The following is a 16,091-nucleotide window of genomic DNA, read 5'->3' as shown; positions in this document are numbered from 1 at the left end:
TCCCATAGATCCCTTCAATAGGGGGGAGATCAATACCCATGATGTACCAGGTGGTAGTGGCCAGTTCGCTGATAAAAAGAGCTGCTGGGTGATGTTCCGTTTGTAATTTTTCTTCTCCATAAATCGGCTGTTAATTGCCTGAAACCATAATAGCTAAAAATATAGTTTTCCAACTTGGCCTGCTACTAACAATTAAAATGTGATTTGTGTTTAGGTTCAACTTTTTTTATCACATCCCCTGTTCAGCCAGTGCTACAAGGTGTAATGGGAATGATTCCAGTTTCAATAATGGGTCCTAATAGTCTAACTTCATTCACGATGTCACCCCAACAGGCAAGTTTGTGTGTCTTCTTTTGAACTGGATGACATTATCTGTGACTTAGAGGAAGTTTACAGGAAATTGTTCTGTCCCAAATACTGTGTGATCACTGAAATTACAGCACAAAGATCATGTTGCTCTCTGCAACAGTTCAATTTGTTTGAAGTACATTTGTAGTAAAGCATTTGCATCACAACTGAGATCACGTATGTTATTACAGCACTTCACTGTCCCTCCTTATCCGAGTTCAAAGGTTATTGTTTTGACCGATTAAAAGAAATGGACCCTTCAGCTCACTGAGTTCATGCTGACTGACCATCAGTCATGGGGAGAACGTGCAAACTCCACTCAGACAACACCCAAGGTCAGGATCGAGCCTGGTTCTCTGGCACTGTGAGACAGCAGCTCTACCACCTATGCCACTGTTTTAACCTTGCATTCTTAAATGTCACAAGGTGCTTCAAGGGAGGATGATCAGAGAAAGGTTGATTGGGCCAAATAGAATGTGACAATACTTGATCTGGGAGGTAGGCTTTAAAGTGTACTTTAAATGAGGGGAGGGGCAGAGAGCTAGGGAAAGACCAAACTTTTAGTATCAAGGCAGACAAAGTCAAGACGGGCAGTAAAGGGCATGTGGAACATAGATAAAGGAGGAGTGGAGGGATGAGGCCAAGTTAGGGGTTTGAATTATTGAAAGTTAATTTTAAAATGCAGAGTTTGCAAGATTGGAGGTCTGTTTTGTCAGTGTAATAGGAAATTAACAGGAGCACCTGTTAGAATACAGATATTGAAAATCTGTGGACGATGCTTCACCTGTACAGTTGCTGTTGACTCAAGTAAACAAAGATTCTGACTTGCCAAATGAGCAGGAGATCAAGTATTTTTTAAACTATTGTCAGCACCGTCCTAGTGTGTGAAGTTCACTCTGGTGCCTTGGAGGACTGTACAGTGTGAGGGAGAGAGGAGGGTACAAATTCTCTGGATTATTGCTTCGTGTCTCTTTGGTGTCTGGCATTTAAAGGGGCATGAGATTTGAGACTCGCCTCGGGGATGTGAAAACTCCATAGCATATTGGATAGTAGTAAGAATTTATTTGGCCAGGCAAAAGGTGAAATGTATCTCGGCCAATCTCCATGTGATATTTTACAGTTACTGATTTTTCTATTTATTTATCAGCAGGTTCTCCGTATGCCAGTATCCTCTTCACTTGGCAAAAAATGCAGCAGATTCAGCAAACTTCCCATTTCGAGGAAACCACCACAGCTAGCAGTTCAACCAAGCACCATAAGTACAGGTTAGCAACTATGGAAAGTAATTCCTATGAGAAAATATCAGCTTCAATATTCTTCGGTATCAAATTCCCTGTTGTGATCCTACTTAAGAAAATATAGATTAAAATATATTTTAGCATTTAATTCCTTTTGTGAACTTGTAGCATTTCAGGATACACAGATATTTTATGATCATTTGTAATGGTCACCATTGTTGCAATATATATTATTACAGAACCTTTTGTAGCTTGCCAATTATGCATTCTTAATTTTCACTATTCACGGCCGGATGTGCAGGCCCTCTCGTTGGGATGATCAAAACTCCGACCATCCCGACATCGGAGTTTTGATCATCCTGACGAGAGGGCCTGTACATCCGTCAGTAGCGGCGACTACAGAGGGTTCATGGCCCCGACCACGGATGAACAAAGGGAGGAGGATTGACTGAACTTTGTTGCCTTCCACCACACTGAAGAATGCTGTGGTGGATGTTTATGTTGAATTCTATTGTGTGTTTTTTTTTAAGTGTATCGCTGCCTGGAAAATTCATTTCACTATGCCTTCGTTGGTGCATGTGATGAATAAATTTGACTTTAACTGTGTCTTTATGAAGAGTTAGTAATGATAAGAAAAAAAAATTGATGCCTTGTCACACTTCTTCAAATTGCCACCTGAAGTACAAAGCTTTTATTTGTTTTCTAGGACAGTCATCTGTAATTGGCACATTCATCTCAATAGATTCATCAATAACACAAAATACAAACCAGCCCCAGAGGTAATATATTAGACTTGATATAATTCCAGTCGGTATGATGTTAATATTGTTATTTCTTTGAACAACTTTTGTTCTGTTTGGAGTTCATGGACTTGAGTAGTTCAAACTCTAGTCTTGTGAATGCTTTTTCCCCGTAAATGTTATTTTTGTCACAATTGTCAAAGCTGTGTGGCGGGAGACCAAAATCAAGTTATTACAGAACTGTGAATACTGCATTTTTCAACTAAATTACAGAATTGATGTTAATTAGATAGTTGTACAGAGAAAGGAAACAGCAAATAAATGCTTGGGATATTTATTTTTATATTTACATCCTAAGATAAGTAGAAATTCCTGGAAATGCAGAATGGAATAATTACAGGTCCTCCCTGGGTTATGAATACCTTACCCATAGACACCCTGTAGATATGAACCTGTGTTTGGTTGTTCAGTGGGATGGATGATGGATTTGCTGGCTGTAACTTCTACTAGGTGGGAAGTGGGGCATTTTTGCATGCCTTTTCTCCTCTCACTTCCCCCTCCAAGAGACGAGTAGATATTTTATCCCTGATTGTTTTTCAGCAATGTTAAGGCACCTAACAACAAAATTCCTTGGATATTTACATATTTCATAATCAAAACAGAAACAAAACTGCATTAGTGAGAAAACTGCAAGCTCGCATCTGAATTCGCCTTTTTACTTGACAACTTCTCTCTCACTCAGCACGTCACCTTTCCCACCCATGACAAAGGTCACATCCTTGACCTGGTCTGCTCCACAAATCAACCGGTACTCGACCTCCATCCTTGCCTCTTCCCCCTCTCTGATCATAAGTTTATACGGTTCACCATCCCTTCTCCGACACCTCGCCCCCGCTTCCTCCGAGAAATCACCTTCCGTAATGTAAAATCCATTGATCCCCACCATCTCTCTGACCTGCTCTCCACCACTCTCCCCCTGGACTCAACCCCCATCTCACCTGATGATCTCACAAACCATCTCAACTCCACCTTGTCTACCTCCCTTAACACTATGGCCCCCCTCAAAACAAGAACCGTAACTTTCAACACATCTTCACCCTGGTACACACCTGCACTTCGTAAACTGAAACAGACTGGTCGCCGACTTGAACGACTCACAAAGAAATCATCTCTCACAGTCCACCTTGAAGCTTACAAACTCCACCTCACTGACTACAAAGATGCCCTCATTGCTGCAAAATCTGCCTACCTCTCCTCCATATTCACCGATCCCTGCCTAAACCACAGAACCCTCTTCTCCACAGTGGGCAACCTCCTCGAGCCAACACTCTCCCTACCTCTACTCCGGATCTCTGCAACTCATTCCTCCACTTTTTTGCTGATAAAATCAGCACCATCTATCAATCTTTATCCCCTGTACTCGACTCCCCAGCATCTACTCCACCACCTACCAAGGCCCCTCCTTTCAACATCTCCACTGACCTCCTTACCCCTCCTCCACACTGCTTCCTCTCCCAGTTTGACCTGGTCACCCCTATTGAAATCTCCAAACTCATCAGCTCTTCCAAACCCACTACCTGCTCCCTCGACCCTCTCCCCACTCCCCTGCTGAAGTCCTGCCTCCCCGTTCTCTGCCCCTACCTCACTAATCTCTTCAACTCCTCATTGTCCCAGGAATTGTCCCCTCCGCTTTCAAAACTGCTGCTGTTACACCAATCTTAAAGAAACCTGGTCTTGATCCCTCCTCTCTCATTAACTACCGCCCAATCTCAAACCTCCCCTTTCTTTCAAAAACCCTGGAGCGTATCGTTGCGTCGCATCTTCATTCCCACCTCCTTGCGTATAATCTACTTGAACCCCTCCAATCTGGCTTTCGCCCCCTCCATAGCACAGAAACTGCTCTCCTCCGTCCTCAATGACCTCCTCACCTCTGCTGACACTGGTTCCCTCAACATCCTCATCCTCCTCGACCTGAGCGCAGCCTTCGATACAGTGAACCATAACATCCTGCTCACCAGACTCAAAGACCTCGGCATTGAAGGCTCTGCACTCAGCTGGCTCCGTTCCTACCTTTCCAACAGATCCCACTTCATCTCTCTCCACAACCACACCTCTGCTACAGCAACAGTCACTCAAGGCGTTCCCCAAGGCTCCGTACTCGGCCCCCTCCTCTTCATCATCTACATCCTCCCCCTTGGTCAGATACTCCGCCACTTCAACCTGGACTTCCACTGTTACGCTGATGACACCCAGATCTACCTCGGCGCCAAATCCCCCCACAAACCCCCCCCCCCCCCCCTCTCCCATATCAACTCCTGTTTGTCAGCTATAAAAACCTGGATGCAACATAATTTCCTCAAACTCAACAGCGATAAGACAGAATTCCTCCTCATAGGCTCCAAAGCCACACTCAGCAAAATCAATAACCCCACTCTCACCATCGACGGCACCACTGTCTCCCCATCTCCCCAGGCCCGCAACCTTGGCGTGATCTTTGATTCCACCCTCTCCCTTGAGCCTCACATCCGCCATGTTATTAAAACTTCCTTCTTTCATCTCCGCAACATCGCCAAACTCAGACCCTCTCTCACACCTCCCGCTGCTGAAAGACTCATCCATGCCTTCATCTCCTCCCGACTGGACTACTGCAACTCACTTCTCCTTGGCATCAGCTCCACCTACATCAACCAACTCCAACTGGTCCAGAACGCAGCCGCCCGACTCATCACCCACACCAAATCCTGGCATCACATCACTCCAGTCCTCAAACAACTTCACTGGCTTCCCATCTCCCACCGGATCAACTACAAAATCCTGATCCTCACCTACAAAGCCCTCCACCATCTGGCCTCCCCCATATCTCACTGACCTCCTCTCCCCCTACCAACCCTCACGGTCTCTCAGATCCACATCAGCCGGTCTCCTCTCCATCCACAAGTCCAACCTCCGCAGTTTTGGGGACAGAGCCTTCTCCAGGGCAGCTTCCAGGCTCTGGAACTCCCTCCCCCAACTGATCCGCAATTCCGTGTCCCTCAACATCTTCCAGTCCCACCTCAAGGCCCATCTCTTCACCTCTGCCTATCCTTAGCCCCACGTCCCCCTCCCTTTTCATCTGTGCATTAATTGCCTCATATTGTGTTTTGTATTGAATTCTGTCTTTACTTTGTGTACTAGTCATGTCTCTACTAATTATTTCATTCCCCTTACATGTTTTTCCTCTACCTACTAAATTTTTGTAAGGTGTCCTTGAGACACTTGAAAGGCGCCCATAAATAAAATTTATTATTATTATTATTAAATAGGGGGGGTGAAAGTAGGAGGGAAAAATATTAAGCATGACATAGCAAATGCACTCCAGCATTTAGTGGTTATGGCGTGGAAACAAGCCCTTCGGACCACCATGTCCGGCCATCAGTCACCGTACACCAGTTCTATGTTATCTCACTTTTGCATCCTACATATTAGGCAATTTACAGAAGCCAATTAATCTACAAACCTGCACGTCTTTAGAAAGTGGGAGGAAAGCGGAGCATACAGAGAAATCCCACGCGGTCATGAGGGGAATGTACAAACTCTGCACAAAAGACACCCATGGTCAGGAACAAACCTGGGTATCAGGCGCAGTGAGGCAGCAGTTCTATCGCTGTACCATTGGAAAGTACTGGAATAATTTCAAATCTGCACGACAGAGGCACTGCTGCTAGCCAATGGAAAACTGAGCGGGTTTAACAAAAACAGAAAACAGTTGGTGGATAACACAGAGTTCTTTACAATTGTCATTGTATATTCTGTATTAGAATGGTAAGCAAGATGAATTGTATACTCAAAAAATTATTCCAGTCAAATTGCATTTTTACTTTCACTGCGCAATAGAGACCTATATTCTGAGCAGAAGATAGACATAAAAAGATGGAATGACTCATCGGGACAGGCAGCATCTCAGGAGAGATGGAATGGGTGACATTTCGGGTCGAGACCCTTCTTGTGTCTATTTTCGGTTTAAACCAGCATCTGCAGTTCCTTCTTACACATATTCTTACACATTAACGGGAAAGGAAGCTCACAAAGGGAGAGGAGAGTATGGCCAAGTGTAATAGGGATCGATGTGAAAGGTGAGATGCGTAAGGAATTAAAAGTATTGTATATGAATGCGCGAAGTATAAGAAGTAAAGTAGATGAGCTTGAGGCTCAGTTAGAGGTTGGTAGATATGACATTGTGGGGATTACTGAGACGTGGCTGCAGGAGGATCGGTCCTCGGAACTTAATATTCAGGGTTATACCTCCTATAGAAAGGACAGGCAGGTGGGCAGAGGAGGGGGGTAGCTCTGCTGGTGAGGGATGGAATTCAGTCCCTTGCGAGGGAAGACATAGGGACTGACGAGGTAGAGTCATGTGGATTGAGTTGAGGAATTGTAAAGGCAAGAAGACACTAATTGGTGTTATCTACAGACCCCCAAATAGTAGCCTGGATGTAGGGTGTAAGTTACAGCAGGAGTTAAAACTGGCATGTAACAAAGGTAATGCCACTGTGGTGATGGGGGATTTCAATATGCAGGTAGACTGGGAAAATCAGGTTGGTTCAGGACCCCAAGAGAGAGAGTTTGTAGAATGCCTCCGAGATGGATTCTGAGAGCAGCTTGTAATAGAGCCGACCAGAGAAAAGGCAATTCTGGATTTAGTGTTGTCCAATGAACCAGATATGATAAGAGAATTCGAAGTAAAGGAGGTAGTGATCATAATATGATTAGTTTTAATCTGCAATTTGAGAAGGAGAACGTAAAATCGGAAATGGCAGTGATGCAGTTGAACAAAGGGGACTATGAAGGCATGAAAGGGGAGCTGGCCAAGGTAGACTGGAAAGGGATCCTAGCAGGAATGACGGTGGAACAGCAATGGCAGGAATTTCTGGGCCTAATCCGGAAGACGCAGGATCATTTAATTCCAAAAAGGAAGAAAGATTCTAAGGGGAGTAGTAGGCAACCGTGGCTGACAAGAGAAGTTAGGGATAGAATAAAACTAAAAGAAAAGATGTATAACACAGCAAAGAGTAGCCGGAAGCCAGAGGATTGGGGAAACTTTCAAAGGACAACAGAAGGAAACAAAACGGACAATATGGGCTGAAAAGATGAAGTACGAAGGGAAGCTGGCCAGGAATATAAAGGACAATAAAAGCTTATTTCGATATGTTAAGGGAAAAAGAGTAGCAAAGTCAAATGTGGGTCCCTTGAAGGCAGACACGGGTGAAATTATTATGGGCAACAAGGAAATGGCAGAAGAGATGAATAGGTACTTCGGATCTGTCTTCACTAAGGAAGACACAAACAATCTCCCAGATGTACTGGAGGACAGAGGATCTAAGGGGGTAGAGGAGCTGGAAGAAATTTTCATTAGGCGAGAAATAATATTGGGTAGGCTAATGGGACTGAAGGATGATAAATCCCCTGGGCCTGATGGTCTGCATCCCAGGGTCCTCAGGGAAGTGGCTCGAGAAATAGTGGATGCATTGGTGATCATTTTCCAATGTTCAATAGATTCAGGATCAGTTCCTGTGCATTGGAGGATAGCTAATGTTATCCTACTTTTCAAGAAAGGAGCGAGAGAGAAAATGGGGAATTACAGACCAGTTAGCCTGACTTCAGTGGTGGGAAAGATGCTGGAGTCAATTATTAAAGAGGTAATAATGGGGCATTTGGATAGCAGTAAAAGGATTAGTCCAAGTCAACATGGATTTATGAAAGGGAAATCATGCTTGACTAATCTTCTGGAATTTTTTGAGGATGTGACAAGTAAAATGGATGAAGGGGTGCCAGTGAATGTAGTGTATCTAGACTTTCAGAAAGCCTTTGATAAGGTCCCGCACGGGAGACTGGTGACTAAAATTAGAGCACATGGTATTGGGGGTAGGGTGTTGACATGGATAGAAAATTGGTTGGCAGACCGGAAGCAAAGAGTAGGAGTGAATGGGTCCTTTTCAGAATGGCAGGCAGTGGCGAGTGGAGTGCCGCAAGGCTCGGTGTTGGGGCCGCAACTGTTTACCATATATATTAATAATTTGGAAGAGGGAATTACGAGCAACACTAGCAAGTTTGCAGATGACACAAAGCTGAGTGGCAGTGTGAACTGTGAAGAGGATGTTAGGAGGTTGCAGAGTGACCTGGACAAGTTGAGTGAGTGGGCAGATGCGTGGCAGATGCAGTATAATATAGATAAATGTGAGGTTATCCATTTTGGCGGCAAAAACAAGGGGGCAGATTATTATCTCCATGGGGTTAGGTTAGGTAAGGGGGAGGTGCAGCGAGACCTGGGCGTCCTTGTACACCGGTCACTGAAAGTTGGCTTACAGGTACAGCAGGCAGTGAAGAAAGCTAATGGAATGTTGGCCTTCATAACAAGAGGATTTCAGTATAGGAGTAAAGAGGTTCTTCTGCAGTTGTATAGGGTTCTGGTGAGACCACATCTAGAGTATTGTGTACAGTTTTGGTCTTCTAATTTGAGGAAGGACATCCTTGTTATTGAGGCAGTGCAGCGTAGGTTCACAAGATTAATCCCTGGGATGGCGGGACTGTCATATGAGGAAAGATTGAAAAGACTAGGCTTGTATTCGCTGGAGTTGTGAGGTTATCCATTTTGGTGGCAAAAACAGGAAAGTAGACTTTTATCTGAATGGTGGCCGATTAGGAAAAGGGGAGATGCAACGAGTCCTGGGTGTCATGGTACACCAGTCATTGAAAGTAGGCATGCAGGTGCAGCAGGCAGTGAAGAAAGCGAATGGTATGTTAGCATTCATAGCAAAAGGATTTGAGTATAGGAGCAGGGAGGTTCTACTGCAGTTGTACAGGGTCTTGGTGAGACCACACCTGGAGTATTGCGTACAGTTTTGGTCTCCTAATCTGAGGAAAGACATTCTTGCCATAGAGGGAGTACAGAGAAGGTTCACCAGACTGATTCCTGGGATGTCAGGACTTTCATATGAAGAAAGACTGGATAGACTCGGCTTGTACTCGTAGAATTTAGAAGATTGAGGGGGGATCTTAAGGAAACTTACAAAATTCTTAAGGGGTTGGACAGGCTAGATGCAGGAAGATTGTTCCCGATGTTGGGGAAGTCCAGAACAAGGGGTCGCAGTTTAAGGATAAGGGGGAAATCTTTTAGGATCGAGATGAGAAAAACATTTTTCACACAGAGAGTGGTGAATCTCTGGAATTCTCTGCCACAGAAGGTAGTTGAGGCCTGTTCATTGGCTATATTTAAGAGGGAGTTAGATGTGGCCCTTGTGGCTAAAGGGATCAGGGGGTATGGAGAGAAGGCAGGTATGGGATACTGAGTTGGATGATCAGCCATGATCATATTGAATGGCGGTACAGGCTCGAAGGGCTGAATGGCCTACTCCTGCACCTGATTTCTATGTTTTTATGAGGGGGGATTTTATAGAAACATAAAATTATAAAAGGACTGGACAAGCTAGATGCAGGAAAAATGGTCCCAATGTTAGGCGAGTCCAGAACCAGGGGCCACAGTCTTAGAATAAAGGGGAGGTCATTTAAGACTGAGGTGAGAAAAAACTTTTTCATCTGGAGAGTTGTGAATTTATGGAATTCCCTGCCACAGAGGGCAGTGGAGGCCAAATTACTGGAAGGATTTAAGAGAGAGTTAGATAGAGCTCTAGGGGCTAGTGGAGTTAAGGGATATGGGGAGAAGGCAGGCACGGGTTATTGATAGGGGACGATCAGCCATGATCACAATGAATGGCGGTGCTGGTTTGAAGGGCCGAATGGCCTCCTCTTGCACCTATTTTCTATGTTTCTATATTCTGAGCAGGATGAATGAGGCTTCCGTTCCCATTAAATATAATTACTACATATTGTGCATGTTGTAAACATCAGCCATCACCTTAGCAAAATACACATTTCATATTTGCCTTTTTGATCCACGTTTGAAAACGTGATTTTCACAAATTATGACTCGTGCCTCAAATCTGCCCTGCATCATCCTAGAAGTTTGCAAATGGAAAATAAATGTGAAGTAGACAATGATTTCTGCTCTCTGTGAAGTTTGGTCTCCAATAAAACTTCCATTTGTATAATATGAATTTTGCATTATTTTCTAGGAGTGAAAACTCAGATTTACGTCCTGCAGACCAAGCAGGAAAATCAAAAGAGCGACCGGTGGAGATATCCAGTGCATCAAGCTCAACATTGAAAACACAGCACCATAGACGTGTGCTCTGCTTTGATCACGCATCTTCCACAGAATCAGGTCAACCAACCATCGAATCCAATGCTAGTCAAGAAAAGGAGGAGAATTGCGCAGATAATAAAAGTCAACCGGACAGACTATTTGTTTTCCAAAACAAGGAGCGATCTGAAAGGACAGATGCAGGAATTAATAAAGGGAGAGAACTACAGAGCAAGTCAGAGAAAAATAAAAATTCATCTTCAGGCCCACCTCATGATTCATTCCACAAAGCAACAGCAAATAAGGAAAACAAAGCAATCAGGGACCAGGTTAGACAAAGAAGTAGAGAAACTTCAGATCCTTCAAATGCACAGATGCAAAAAAAAGGCACTCAAAGTGACCGAACTAATTCTCAGACAGAGTTGCCGAAGGATGGCGTAAGCAAAATTCCCGAGTCTCATCAAGAAAGCAAAAAGGTAAACACTGCTCTTGTGGTCGCCCCAGATATTGCTTCTAAAAGGAATGCAGATAAAAGTGATAGTTTTAGTCTGACGAGCACACTGACCAAACAGGCAGCCGAAATGCTCCAAGACATGCAGAGGCAAAGCCCTGTCCCAAAGCAAACTAGCAATGGCGACTTATGTGCGCCCAGGACACCAGGCTCTGCTTTACATGAAAGTCCAGATGATTGTTTGGATGTTCAACAGACGCCACAAAATAAAGGACATGGAGATGAAAGGGCATCGCCGAGAGTAATGATACCTCCTACAACCCCAGACATACCAACGTGTAGCCCGGCAAGCGAAGCAGGAAGTGAAAACAGTGTTAGTATGGCTGCACACACACTCATGATTCTCTCAAGGGCAGCGATTGCAAGGACTGCTGGTACCACACCTCTGAAAGATAATACACGTCAAATCAGATCACCACTTAGCCAGACAAAGAAAAGAAAGCTGGACGAACAGGAGGAAGAATATAAACAGCAATCTTTATCCAGAAAGACAGACCTTCAAAATTCCAATTCTCCTGGAAGGAAGAAAAGGTCAAAGTCACATGTAAGTTTTGTAATTCAGCAGCTTGGTAACAGTAAAGCATATTTAATCAATCAATACATAAAACAACATTGCAGCATATAGAATTAAATCCAGAAAAGTTATGTAATGTTTTTAGTGAAGGTAAAGGAAATGCAGAATCAGTGTTAGGATACTAAGAATTGTAGAGGAAGAGAGGCAATGCATGACCATAGATCCCTGAAGATCGCAGGACAGGTCGACAAGGTTGTTAAGAAGACAAGATGTTTACTTATTTTAGCTGAGGGAACAAATCAAGAACAGGTAAGTATGAAATATAGATTGTTTGGCACTGAAACAGTGCACTTTGCCTATGCTAGTGGGAAATGCAGCTCGTTTTAATGGACCCTATAATAACTGATTTTGGATATAGCAGATTGACCTGCTGACCCACTCCTGGCTCGCACCATCTCCCCGGCTGTTTGGAGCCCCTGCTTCCAACACAATCCTCGACTTGCATGGTGCACCGGCGAGCCGTGGTGACACGGCTATTGAGGCGGCCCACGCTGAAGCCTCTGAGGACAATGTTTTCTTCGGGCCGCCGCCACCAACAGGAAGTGCTTAGTCACCGTGGGGCTCCCTCCTCTCTCACGTGCAGCTTTCTGTCAGTGGTGGCTCAATTGTCGCCACCTCCTCCAATCACTCTGACCACTTGGTCTCTCCCAATCACAATCCCTTGAACCGATGAAGAAGAGGAAAGGGGGGAGGGGAGATTGGAGGGGGTGAGAGGGAAGGAGGAGTGGGGGAAAGGCAGGGGATGGAGAGAGGGGGAGAGAGAGATTAGAGGGGAAAGAGAGAGAGAGGGGGGAGTGGTGGAGGGGAGGTGGAGAGAAGGGTGGGGGGAGTGGTGGAGGGGATGGAGGATAGGGGAGGGGGGTAGGACAACTTGCTCTATTTGACCGTGCACGCCAGACCACGTGAAGGTTCCAATCTCCCACACCTGTCCCATTGTGATGGCATATGTAAATGAGATCCATTGTGATTGTACATCTGTGAGATGGCATGGTGACTCATGCAGCTGTTTGATTTTAGTGGGACCACCTGAAGGATCCAATCTCCCAGCCCTGTCCCATTGTGATGTCATATCATAGGTAAATGAGATCCATTGTGATTGGACATCTGTGAGATGGCACGGTGACTCTTGCAGCACCTTGATTTTAAATTTATTTGATGTTTTTTTACTTAAAAAAGCAGGGAAATTAATAACCAAATGTTCTAATTTTCAAATTGGAGGAGGAAAAACTACAGGAATATGTAAAAAATTTCTCCGTTACGGCAAAGATTGGAGGAGTAAATTCACAAACAGCTTAAACGAATTTTCGCAAAATAGAACCCGTTACAAACCAACGAACGACAGTTTTAATAGTTATAAGATAAGATGACACGAGGTGCAAGAGTAACTGAATCAGTCTAAAGAAGGGTACCATCTTGTTCATGTTCTACAGCGTTGCAACGCTGAGTTACTCCAGCACGTTGCCTCTTGAGTATTAACCATCATCTGCAGTTCTTTGTTTCAACTGCATACATTGACAATACCTTACTCTGTTATAACGGATAATCAGCGATAACGAATACCATGGTCTGTTATAACGAGGGTTTACTGTATTCAGTTTATCCCCTTCACTGCATAAGTCAAGCTTTGTGACTTATAGGTTTCATTCAGGAACTTTTCAAATGAGGATTCTGCCTTACCTTTCCCTTGGATAATTCTAGCTACCAAACCAAAGGAAAGATGTAGTAACACTGCATTTAAAAGAAAATTGTAGATGTGAGCCTGGAGGGCGATTTACTTTTCTTTACCAAAGAGAAGGCTTGGGTGAAATTTAATTGAAATCTTCAGTATAAGATCTTTCACTTTGTTCGTCCTCTGTATCATTTGGGCAAGAGGCAGATAACTAACAGATTCAGACTTAATTGGTGGAAGATTTAAACCACCAATTAATAACTTATTTTAATCGAAAAAGTAATTGGGTAAAGGGATATTTGGAACTTGCTGCCTGAAGTGGTAGTAGCTGTTATCAAGAAGTGCTTGAAAAGCTGTCATCTACAGAGCTTTGACTTGAGAGGGTGGACATTCATTAGCATAGAACAGTACAGCACAAGAATAGGCACTTCGGTCCACAATGTCTAACGAACATGATGCGGCATATCCAAAGTCTCTTATGCCGTTATCGTACCTATCTACACCACCACCCCAACAGCACGTTCCAGGCACTCGTCACCCTCTGTATGAAAAACTAGCCCAGCACATCATCTTTTACATTTTGCCCCTCTCACCTTACATCTATGGCCTCTAGTATTTAATATTTCCATACTGGGGCAAAAGGTTCTGACTGTCTTCCCTATAAATGCCTTTTAATTTTATATACTACTAACTGGTGTCCCCTCAACCTCTGGTGTTCCAGAGAAAATAATCCAAGTCTGTTCAACATCTCTCTGGAGCTAATACACCCTGTTCCAGGCATTATTCTGGTAAACCTCTGTAACCTTTTCAAAGCCTCCACATCTTTCCTGTAATGGGGCAACCAGAACAGTGCAGAGTACTCCAAATGTGACCTAACCAGAGTCCTATAAAGCTGCATCCTGTATCCATGACTATACTCAATCTCAACTAATAAAGGCAAGCATACCAAATGCCTTCTTTACCACTTTTAACTGCGTATATTGCTACTTTCAGGGAGCCCTCCATACATTAATGTTGTTATGGGTCTTGCTATTAATTGCACATTTTCCCCTTGCATTAACCAAAGCAATCCATGTTTAGTCAGGACTGAATGGCCTCTTTCTCTGCTGAAGTAAAATGCATGTGAACAGGCCATTTGGAAGGGCACAGGAGGATTTCAGTGGTGAAGATTACTGAGTGACAGCACTTGATCATAGAGGGATTTCAAAATGACAAAACAAGCACAAAAATAATGAGAAAATCAATGACAGTCAAGTTTTAGCAAAAGACATCAATGAGAGCAGGGTATGATAAATGAAATGATTCAGCCATTTGTAGCTGAATGTACAAAGGTGATCGTGAAGTTGGCTTCCTAGGATGTACTGACTACCAGGTTGAAACATTTTTCATCCAGCTCAATTTCATACAGGAAATGGTGGAATAAAGTTAATGGATATGCAGTGTTAGTTTTATTCAGCGTGAATACATGGTTCTCTCTGGGACTACAATGACCAAGGCAAACGCAATGCTAGCATTTATTTCAAGAGGACTGGAATACAAAAACGGATGTAATGCAGAGGCTTTATACGGTAATGGTCAAACTATATTTGGAGGATTGTGAGCAGTTTTGGGCCCCATATGAGGAAGGATGTGCTGGCATTGGAGATAGTCCAGAGGAGGTTTATGAGAATGATCCCAGGAATGATTGGGTTAACATATGATGAGCATTTGAAGGCACAAGGCCAGTACTTGCTGGAGTTTAGAAGGATGAGGGGAGACCTCGTTGAAACTTACCAAATAGTGAAAAGCTCAGAGAGTGAATGTGGAGAGGATGTCTCCACTAATGGGAGAGTCTCGGACCAGAGGCCATTGCCTCAGAATAAAAGGATGTACCTTTAGAAAGGAGATGAGAAGGAATTTAGTTAGTCAGAGGGTGGTGAATCTGTGAAATTCAGTGGAAAAAATTATATATTTAAGGCAGAGATTGACAGATTCTTGATTAGTGAGGGTGTCGGGGGTAAAGGCAGGAGAATGGGTTTGAGAAGGAAAAATAGATCAGCTATGATTGAATGGCAGAGTAGACTTGATGGGCCAAATGGCCTAATTCCACTCCTAGAACTTATGAACCATTTCACAAAGTACATTGAAAGATCCTAGATCAATTATTTTACTTGATTTCTTGCAGTTATTAACTTCAGAATTATATATTACCTGAAAGAAATGCAAAAAAAATAATCTTTAAAATGAAATGTTTTCTTTTCAGAAACATAAGAGAAAGAAACACCTCGACTCTTTTCCTGTTGAAATGGATGTAGATAAGTTTTTGAGTTCACTTCAATATGATGAATGATCCTACAGAATTCAATATTGCCTTAAGCTGAACTAAGGAACAGAACAACCCTTGCATCCTTCAGTTCACTATACTCAGTGATTTCCTTGTATTTCTGACATATAAAATTTTGAATGAGTTATATTAGCACTTAAAATTGCATTTGAAATTTTAGATATTTGCAAGGTCATCTTGACATTGAGTAGTTAAAGAGCAAGTATTGTAGAAAGTGATAACTAAACTTTTCCCATACATGCTTGTTTGGAACTTGTGTTGTATATTCTAAATTACAATTGTTGAATGCTGTGTAAATACTGTAAAGCTGTAAACTGTAATTATAAATCTACCTTAAGGAAAGCACAATTATCTGAATGTCTTATTTATTTTATTATCAACAGTTATTTCAGAAATGTCAGTGCTGAAATAGTTTGTCAAGAAATGTTATGGAGTTTATGCCAGTTCACTTTCCTCTTAGTGGCCAAAGATCCCCTTACATTCATTTTACTGTTGATTGGATTGCGGAAAAA

General features: G+C 43.2%; 1 protein-coding gene across 4 annotated transcripts in view; it reads left to right on the top strand.

The window, feature by feature from the left end:
- Positions 1-15,927, top strand: part of LOC116974343 (protein NPAT) — a 48,115-nt gene extending 32,188 nt beyond the window's left edge. For 3 of the 4 annotated variants that reach the window (XM_033022696.1, XM_033022693.1, XM_033022695.1), the window contains 5 exons: positions 215-333; positions 1,496-1,613; positions 2,293-2,365; positions 10,435-11,557; positions 15,499-15,927. In XM_033022696.1, coding sequence (XP_032878587.1) covers positions 215-333; positions 1,496-1,613; positions 2,293-2,365; positions 10,435-11,557; positions 15,499-15,585 — 1,520 coding nt within the window. In that variant the 3' untranslated portion in view covers positions 15,586-15,927. The remainder of the gene's footprint in view (positions 1-214; positions 334-1,495; positions 1,614-2,292; positions 2,366-10,434; positions 11,558-15,498) is intronic. The other variant, XM_033022694.1, reaches the window with a different exon arrangement.
- Positions 15,928-16,091: the final 164 nt, after the last annotated feature.

This window comes from Amblyraja radiata, chromosome 6 (genome assembly GCF_010909765.2).
Source record: "Amblyraja radiata isolate CabotCenter1 chromosome 6, sAmbRad1.1.pri, whole genome shotgun sequence".
Classification (NCBI taxonomy): domain Eukaryota; kingdom Metazoa; phylum Chordata; class Chondrichthyes; order Rajiformes; family Rajidae; genus Amblyraja; species Amblyraja radiata.
The sequence above is the reverse complement of the archived record's forward strand: the minus strand, read 5'-3'. Positions and strand labels throughout refer to the sequence as shown.